Raw genomic sequence first — 9,795 nt, 5'->3', positions numbered from 1 at the left:
ATAGTAACTCATTGCGACCAGCAGAGATCTGGTCAAGGTGCCTAAGCGTCTGTGAACACCGGAACCGGGTGCCTTCAATGTCCCAATCTTTAACACTTGGTTAAAATCTCTTGAGGCTCCAGTTTCCCCCTTCCCCTGTTTTTTAAAGGATCATCTTGGGCATAAAGCTTTGGAGAAGGCACACAAAACAAGGCACGCTGCTAGAAGCAGCTCTTTAAGCAGGGTCTGTCTCTGGAAGGCACCCATTTCTTGCACTGTTTATTCCCAAGGTTAGGATGGGGAGGAACCACAGATGGTTAGAGAGGACTCATCAGCTAGAACCAGAGTGGCCCAGACATTTCCTCTGAAACCAGGAGGAGACAGCACAGCAGGGAGGGAACAGTCAGTGCTTGGAACTACAAAACCCCTCTACATGGACCACAGGATGCTTGCTTTGCCAGTCGTCTGGGACGGCTCAGCACAAGAGAGCATCTCCAGCACCATCAGCAGAAGGCTCTTGCTCCCTCCTCAAGGAAGAGCACCTGGTCAATAGGAATTGTGTTAGCTGGGAGAACTGGGGGTCCCGTATGTGCAACAGGAACAACAGCTTCGCCTCAACTGAAAGCTTCCTTTGCCCTGCAAAAGGCTCCAGGCAATTAAAGCAAAACCACCCCCAAAAAAGCCAGCAGACAGAACTCATTTCCTTTAAGCTTATTTAATGATATTTGAAACGCTTAAATTTTCTATTTCCCAGATCCTGAAAACAGATTCTTTTTTTAAGTGACCAATATTTAAGTCCAGAAACATACAACCTTATCAGCTAAGTCATAAAAGAGCTATTTTACAAACATACATCTGGATAATTAGAACAATAAAGTCTTTTTAGACATTCAAACATGATCAGTAAAAATACAGGATTATTAATAAAGATTTTTGTGTATTTTCTTTCTTTTTTAAAGAATACTTCCAGATTTTCTTTCTTCTCTTTAAAGTAAATCTCTGTTGCGAGTACATGATTGTATGTTGTACAAAGGAAATAAAAATATCCTAGTATGAAGAGAGCTCCACAAGACTTAATTCAAAAGAAAACAGCAGTGTTTTGGCTGCAGTATCCCTTTTGCAGTACATCTGCTTGTCAGTTGGCACCTTTTGGGGAGGGGAAGGAATTTCTTTGGGGAACAGAGGGAGAAAACACTGGATACCACCAAGCACTGAAATTATAGCCAAGGGTCATGTGCTGAAGCATCAGACCCATCTTCTAATAACAGGGACAGTATGTGTAAATCAGAGTATCTATGAGAACACTGGAAATAGGCATAATGCTGTCTGAAAGCTGACCAAAACCATCTGGACGACTTAGCTCTTCTGAGCTACATTCCTCATCCTTCTTTCTGATCCCACCTATAGGATGTTAAAGAAACCAGGGTGATCAAATACCAGCTTAGCACTCGCTCTCCTATCCTATGGGAGAAGGAAGTTCCCCATTGCAGAAAGTACCCATCTGACTTGTCCATCAACCTGTAACTGCAGAAATCGCTTCTTAGAAGGATATGCAAGGATGGCTGCTATACCGCCTCTTTGTTCCCAAGATAAGAAACCCTTGCTCATCTTGTATCTGGGGGAGAGGAGTGGCTGGGGCAAACAAACCAGAGAACACTGTCCTGCTCTGCCACCCAGTTTGAATAAGGGAATGTACAATCATTCAATCAGCAACCAGGGGCAAAATAAAATGCTTCCTTACACTGGAAACTGGAATTTGAGAAAGGACAGTCTTATGGCTTAAAGGGGGGAAAAACTGAGAATCCTGAATAGTGCATTTGAGTTCCAGCTCCTTCCACACAGTGAGACATGGCCTGAGGTCTGCCATACAGTAGATGTGCTACAGAAGAGAAAGGAATCCCCCATTATTTCAGGTTACTGCTCCCAGATAATGGTTCCCTGACCCCACCAGCATTTGTCTAGAGGGGTAATGCCCCGTTTGCGAGGATGGTCAATGTAGCATAACAAGGCCAGCTGAAACAAAACCAAACAGGACAGAGCACAGCGTGTCATTTCTATCGCCCGTACAACTGGGTTCAAATGGGTTGGTCTTCTCTAACACTCCTTAAAGCTCTCCACAACCTCCTGCTCTGGAGGCTGTTCGCTTCATCTGGTACAGTGGCTTCCCTGCCATTGTCACCAGCCTGGCACAAAGTGTGGATGTTTCCCCCCGTACACCTCGAGAGGTGACAGAGACAGAACTGCACCCGACCTCCCACTGGATTATATCCAAAGAAGCATTAAGGGCTGGTGGGGAAAATTCCACTCCAGCAGCTCTGGAGACAGAAACGTAAGGCTGACATGGAAACATAAATACTCTGCATTCCCAGGTTTTTCACTGCTGCTGCATCTATAACAGATGAAACAAAGCAGTGGTGGATGATGCTACAAAATGCTCATGCAAAGGTGAAAAAGTCAGAGGCAGCACGGGCAGACTGCTCCCCCATGGCTCACCTATAGGCTATGTATATGCTAACAGCTATATGTTTCTTGTGCAGTATGTTGCTCACCACGAACCTTGAAATACCTGGAGAAAATCAGAGAAACAGGGATTTTGCCTTCAGTTACAAGTATTAAACAACCAGGCCTTTACAGGTCCCGTCTTTGCTGGTCTTCTAGCATACTAAGCTTTCTCTAATAGAGATCAAGGGTCATTTTCACTCAGCCATGGAAGCCTGCTGGAAAGCTTCTAGGCAGCGAAGGCCACAGTAACTTCTCCTGTTTCTGGAGTGTGTAGAGCCAGGCAAGCATCATCCAGCTAATGAAGGGGGGCTGGGGGAAGTGCCTTAGAAACCAAGTCTATAGCCCAGTTCTCTTTCTGGCCGGATCACATAAAAGATGCCACATCAGCATGAAGCAGTTTTGGGGGCTTACAGGGAGTTCAGATGATTATAACCAAAGGAACTGTATGGCTGAAGGTGAGGAGGGAGGATACCACCCATGAAAGAATGGAAGTGCTTGGCTAATACTGACAGTATACTCGTAGAGGTGCAACAGGACAGGCCTTGGTGGGTCCCAAGGAAGAGGAAGCTCCTGCCAGCCTGGAAGAGAACACTTTGGCTTGTGTTGGCAGTGTAATGCTCTGCTGGTGAGAAACAATACTTTGTGCAATTGGCTCTTGAAACAAGAGAAACTCCCCCCTACTCTATAAGGGCTCATGGCTCCGGCTTCCACATCAGGCCCAAAATCATCTCCAGTCAACCTCTGTCAATCTTTAAATGAACTTATCCCTTGCATGTTTCTAATGGGACAAAAAAGAACTGTTTTTTTTCCTATGTGAGTAGACAAAGGACAGAACCCATTTCTAGCCAGTAGCTAAAGAGAAAGCGTGTGTTTCAAAGGAGCGGGGAGTATGATCTTTATGCTGACCAAAGACAGACTCTCAGCACTTCTTGATGCATGCAGTGATGCAACACTATGGCAGTTCTGATTTGTTAATGGGATTTACAGGTTTGGCATGCAGCTCAGTTTGGGTTCACTAAACAGTTTCACTTAGAAAGAGGGTGTAAAGAGACTGCCTTACACGATTTCCACTAGCAGTCCTATTCAGTGTCTGATAATGGGGACAGCTTGAACTACCCTATGCCAAGCAGGAACTGCCTGCCCTAAGACCAGCTCCAGAGCAGAGGCACAGGCAGCTTGTGCTGCCCAGTGTTAGCTCTGCTGGTAGCCTGATACCTGTATCTTAGTCCCAGACTGGGAAGGAATTCCAACAGCAAAACCCGTTAGAACAGGCCTGAGGAAGTGCCAGGGAGCTGCTTCAGCCTTCTTTGTTCTGAACATCTCTGTTTCAGTGAGAACACATTGGCAAAAATCAGTTCAGGAAAGAAAAAAAACCAACCACAACCAAAATCAAACCCCCAACCCCACTCCCCCAGAAAGAAACCCCAACCCCACCCCAAGCCCTCAGCAAGACATACTTTCAGGTACTAAAACTTACTGGCCCTATAATCAGCAGTACCTGTGGCTAACTCAAATGGCAGCCCTTATTCATTCAGTAGTGAATCAGGGGCAGAGCTGCCCCATATCTTTGAAACACTTCTGGGTTTGCGTTTATTCTTTTTGATCCAGAGAAGAGTTACAAAAGTGCTGCAGGTCCAAGTATTTTTATCACTTTACAAAGGAGACAATGATCAAAGCCAACAAAGTCAAGGAAAAAATTAAACCTATCTTTCTCCTCTCCCAGTTTAATCTTGCATGTCAACAAAGGAGACCCCTAATGGGAGAGGGGGATAAAGAAAGTCTGCCCATCTGAAGTGCCTGGCTATTTAGCGCATGGAAAATTCTTGTTACACATTTGGTGACATGAGCAGTTCCCATGCAATTGGTGAATACAGATAGTTCCAGCCACAAGTCATCCTAACACCTTCATAAGTAGCTCTTCGCATGGCAGCTTGCTTGCCAGCAGAGAGTGCAGAGTCCAGTCCAGTGAAGATACACTTGCACATGAGCACACCCTCTCCCCTCAGACCTGACCTTTGGTTCAGGAGCAGTGGCAGGCAGGGTGTACTGTAGGCAGAGGGCTAGAACTGTCACTACCCAATTAAAATAGAACAAACAAAAAAAAAGCAGATTAAAAAATTAAAATGTGCTTTTGATACACGGAATGAAGTCAAATAAATACATTGATTCTTCTTCTTTTAATGTCTAAATACATTTTTATATCCTACACCCAAAGCTCTGTACATTTGGTTTGGTTTTTCTGTTCTGAAAAATGAATTTCTGCGAGCAAGGAGAGGAGCAGAATAGAATAGACTCCCTCACTGACAAGATAGTGCAGATGCCCCACAGGAAAAGCACCCCATGCCCACTTTGCTAGAGTATGGTTCACGTTTGGATGGTCCAAACCCTCTTGGCTCAGAGTCCACAGGGAAGACAGCGGGTGCTGCGTCCTGATGCTCTTCATCCAATCTTCAGCCATGCCTGAAAACATGACTAGCTTTTGTCTGAAGGAGGAAATAAAAAAGGAAGGAGAAAAAGGGTTGTGAGGGGGGGATGCAATGAGATGAATGCCTAGAACACCAGTACTACCAGAGAATGTGTGTTATACGAGAGACAGCGCACCCATTTAACCTTAAGACCTTTGTCAGCAATTCCAGCAATTACCTCTCTAGGATGCCTAAAGCCAGTTTAAAGAGCCCCATGGCAACCGCTTCACGCAGCATCACAGAGACCCCAGAGAAAGAAGAAGACAGATTTTAATCATTTTACACATGCAGACATCTTCCTCTGGGACTTTACATCAATCCAGGCTTCTTTGAAAGAGAAGCCGTGCATCCCGAGATGTAGATCTTTGGCAGGCAGGGGTGGGACTGCTTGTACCAACCTTCTCAGAGGAAGGAACAAGCTCCTCTGCACATGAATCTCAACAGATTCAACCGACCTTTCCTGCAATCAGCATGGTGTCAGCCCTGTGAGAGCTGCTGAAGTAGGTGAAACCTTCTTCATGTGTGTGATAAACATTAACAATTGACCTTGTGCTCTTTGTTTAATGTCTGAAGCTAACGTGCTATACGCTACCAATTACAGACACTCTGGTTGCATACCTGAGTGCTCTCCTGTGGAGGCTGATCCAGCCAGCCCTTGGCGTCGGAGAATGGTGTAGTCTTCCTCAACCTCCTAGAAAACAAAAACCCCCAAAACTCAAGTGGCTTTTTCCTCTATTTACCAAGTGAACAAAGAGGACTTCAGATGGGAAAAGAGAAGTTTCACTGCAGGTGAGTGGACTGGAATCACCCATGTTGCACCATGACCCACAACAGATCCTTTGTCAACATCTTTACCAGGGCTTCTATTTGTATGCAATATTCCACTTTCTTCTCAGATTTCAGTTAAATTAAAGGCCAGCTACTGACTTAACACGTTGGTATGCTTCATACATCAGGATGCTATGAACCTTCTATAGCAATGGTTATTATGCATACAGAATCCCCATCACATACAAAAAATCATTAAAGCTGAAAACACTCTTATTGGTCTACTGCAACCTTCATTTGACATTGGCAGCAGCATGCGACAGATTTGATAAGTCTTTTCATGTCAGGAATTCATATTCCTTAGGCCAGTGGCCCCTTCAAAGCTCCACTGCTGCAGACTTGCATCAGTTTTGTCCCATCCCTCAGGAATCTCTCTAGGTTCAAATCAAAGCAATATATGTACCCGCTAGCTCTAGCAGAACTACTTGCCTCTTGTAACCCACAACTTAATGCAAACAAACCACCACCAAGATTCTGCTTTAACAGTCTCCAGAAATAAGAGCCAAAGACAAAAAAAAGGCATGGCTGCTTTTTTCCAAGCTCTTTACTGATACAAAACCCAAGGAATATGAAAACCCCAATACTGCAAAGAGAAAGGCAGCGTACCTTTAACTTTTCAAGGTCATCCTCTATCTTCTGAATATACTGCATCATCTGCACACGCGACTCTATAGAGAAGTGAGGGCTTGCTACAAATGAGCAGGACTCTTCCACTGCTCCCCAGCGTGAGGCCATCATCTCCTCAGCAAAGGGGGAGCTTCCTCCATCTGACTGGGTGTCCCGGGGGGAAAGTGGCTGCTGCTGTGCAGAGTCCAAAGAGGCATGGCCACCTGCGGTGCACTGGAGAACTAGAGATGAGACCTCCTCATCTGTGGAGCTCTCCTGCACTGTTCCGTATCCGTCGAGGATCAAATAATTTCCTGTTAAGAGAACAGCTTTTTACTAACACCTCCAGCTCAATAATCACCAAGAACCATGGAACTAGAGGAGACAGCTTAAGCAGGCTTTAAGAAAGATAAGTGGTGAGAGGCCCACCTCCAAGGACATTTCAAAACAGGTAAGCAAATGCATTTGTGAACACTAAGCAGAATAGTGATTATATCAGACCAGACTGGTTTGGTTCTGAATTGGGCTTCAGAGACTGTGGCAGGTTTCTGGACTGCAGCTTGAGAATTACATGGTAAGATGAGCTAATCATCCCCCTTCCTGTTTTTCCTAAATGGGTGTTTCTATTATGATGTCTGGAAAACCTGCACTTACACTAATGGCACCTGACAAATCAAGGCTGCTAGATTTCCACTTGCTAGCTAGGGCACTGAGGATGCTTTTAGACCGGTTAGCTTGAAAGCTCAGCTTGCTGATGACATGCTGAAAGACAAAGCAATTATAGATAGAAATGTTTTCACAACCTGCGCCTAACACCAAGATTATGTTAAATTTCTCTACAGTATTCCAGCAAAGCTACCATGTGGAGTCTGAATTAAACCCAGGCCTATCTAATTTTGATGTCCCTGCACAGTTAAGAAAGTAAACAGCATAAGAGACGACAAATAAATTAGATGCTTTGCGTTGCTAGCTCAGTTTTAATAATTTAAAACAGCTCGGTAATTCAGGGGAAGAAGAACTGTTTTCAATATGGAGTTGGAAGGCAGCATTCAGACAGTCACAGATTGGCTTATTCATGATGACAGAATCCAATTTGAAAACAAAAGCGTATTTATGATAAGAGAACTCAACACCAGGAGTTACACAGAATCTACCCACTAGCAGCTACTTCTACTACAACAGGCACAGGAGATAAACCTCAACTTGTGTCCTCAATTTAGTGCAGTGTCACCATGCTGGCTGATTAAAACTCACAGGGCTTTCTAAACTCAAAATAACAACGAGTTTTTAAGAGCTTCAGACCGGGGTGAGATCTCAAGACAATTACAGTGCAAAGCTAAACCCTAAGTTTCTTTTCTGAAGCTTGATCAGGAGAAGCCAACACAGTATCTACGAAACAGCATGAGTCATGAGGACTCTGTGTGTACAGACTAAGGAAGTACTTTGCCTTCAGGGAACACGTCTTCCATACAGATCCTAACAGACACTTGAGAGATAAAGTGGTCCAGTGGCAACTGCAGTCAAGAGCTTGCATTGTGCCCAGTGCCTCTGTAATTACAGTCTGTCACAGTGTATTAACCCCACAGTATTTCAGCCTCTGCTGTCATAAAATAGAGAATTAATTAGGTACATATTTGCACAGCTCTTTTCAGGGCTAAAATGACTGTCAAGGGCCAAGAGTTAACTTTAAGTGTCCTATACCACATAAGCAAGAGAGGAAGTCTCTAATACTGAAACCGGACACATTGTCACTCTACGAGTGAATTCAATATGCTCACCTGAGATCCGTATTTGCACGTCCTCTTCCTCCTTCCTTTCCATTAATTCACTTTCAGATGGATTTTCATCACTGTGAGCTTCTCGAGCATCAAAAAAATGCTCCCCGCTTTCATCAGCACCCACCCCTTCCAGCTCTGCAGCTGACATCTCCAGATTCATACTCATGCGGTCTAGTGCTAAGTTACTACTCGACCTGGGGTCTCTCTCTATCAGCTGCATGGCATCTCCTGAAGCTGGCGATTCAGCTGAAGTCCGGAGGCCATAACTAGCTGTAGACTCATTAGTTCCGGTTCTTGGAAGCCCCCTGTCTGCTCCAGGCTGGTGGAATTTGTTGCTCTCAGGGTCGTTTCCACTCTCCGTTTGGGCTTCTTGAGAAACGGTCCTAAACCTGGGAAAGCGCTGCCGGTCTTCGAGGGTCCCCTTCTCAGAGAAGCCAAGCTGCTGCACCAACAACTGTTTCAGCAAGCCCACTGCAAGTAAAGAGAACGTTCACAAGGCTTCACAGATCATAACCTCCCTAACGGTCATTAAACCAGGCTACCCTTCCGCAGAGGTGTATCTCGTAGCAGCCAGCCCTCTCATTGCTCTTGGCAGGAAAAACAGGGATAAAAATAGGTGTATCAGGTCTGAAGCCTTCCTGCACATTTTACAAGCGAGAGCAAACGTGTCAGTACAAGTTCCATCTTGCTTAGGGGAAAAAAAAATCACCTACTGAGATTACCCAGCAACTGAGCTGGAGTGCAGGTGAGCGCACAGGTTTTTCCCAAGCCCTCCAACCGTGGCCATAATAGGGGATTCCCACCGGAGAAATGAACATATTGAAAATATTCCACTCAACTTTGAAATGACAGATCAAAAAAAAAGGATACTGAAGACACATTTTCCCCTAAAATTTCATGCAAATTTATGCTTGTTTGAACTTCAACCCACATTCCTTTAGTTCTCAAATTATCCCAACCCAACACTTCGTATTAAGGACACATTGTTGAAAACAAAAATGCGATGCTGTCAAGAGCACAAGTACACTCTTCACTCTCACCATATAACGCTCATGTAACACCCAGGAAAAGCTATGATGTCATACAGCATAACAGTCACTCATCTAAGTGGAAGGCTGTTGTCAAAATGTGAGTGACATTCTGCTGCTGTTGGAGGGCTGCTCTTTTAAGTCTGAATAGTCATGAGATGCTAGGGCACTGTCTTCGCATACCCCACAGACTAAGATTATCTTAGCACTGGTCTCTGAAAACAAGTACCAAGAACATTCATACAGCATTCAGAATTAGAAAAGCACTTTGAATCCTATAAGAAGGAGAAACATAAACGGATCAAAGGATCTGAGGGGAACTATCACATAGCAGAGAACTGTTCTTTAGCTGTACAGAGAGATAGAAAAAAGAATTTGGGCCAAGGAGATGAAGCCTCTGCATTTTGGTAAAAGCAAATAACAGAGAAGCAATACAGACTATTCCCTTCACATATAACTGAGGGACTTCGTGTCCTTTCAGAACTGCCAAGAGGAGATACATGGATTAATGAATTCATTCAAATTTTAGGAAGTTATATTTAGGGATTGCACTACTAGATCTGATCAAGTAGGTTGCATGGCTCTGCATCCTTCCTCTGAAAGGAGGTA

General features: G+C 44.5%; 1 protein-coding gene across 3 annotated transcripts in view; it reads right to left on the bottom strand.

Annotated features, from left to right (window-relative positions):
• Positions 1–4,057: 4,057 nt before the first annotated feature.
• ARHGEF12 (Rho guanine nucleotide exchange factor 12) overlaps positions 4,058–9,795 on the bottom strand; it is a 70,379-nt gene continuing 64,641 nt past the window's right edge. For all 3 annotated transcript variants that reach the window (XM_057433278.1, XM_057433288.1, XM_057433296.1), the window contains 4 exons: positions 8,159–8,629; positions 6,381–6,694; positions 5,565–5,637; positions 4,058–4,964 (listed from right to left, as the gene is read on the bottom strand). In XM_057433278.1, the coding sequence (XP_057289261.1) occupies positions 4,954–4,964; positions 5,565–5,637; positions 6,381–6,694; positions 8,159–8,629 (869 nt within the window). In that variant the 3' untranslated portion in view covers positions 4,058–4,953. The remainder of the gene's footprint in view (positions 4,965–5,564; positions 5,638–6,380; positions 6,695–8,158; positions 8,630–9,795) is intronic.

This window comes from Pezoporus wallicus, unplaced genomic scaffold (assembly GCF_028554395.1).
Source record: "Pezoporus wallicus isolate ANWC-B61680 ecotype Strahan unplaced genomic scaffold, APGP_CSIRO_Pwel_v1 contig_11829, whole genome shotgun sequence".
NCBI lineage: Eukaryota > Metazoa > Chordata > Aves > Psittaciformes > Psittacidae > Pezoporus > Pezoporus wallicus.
Note: the sequence above shows the minus strand (reverse complement) of the source record. Positions and strands in the feature narration are given on the sequence as shown.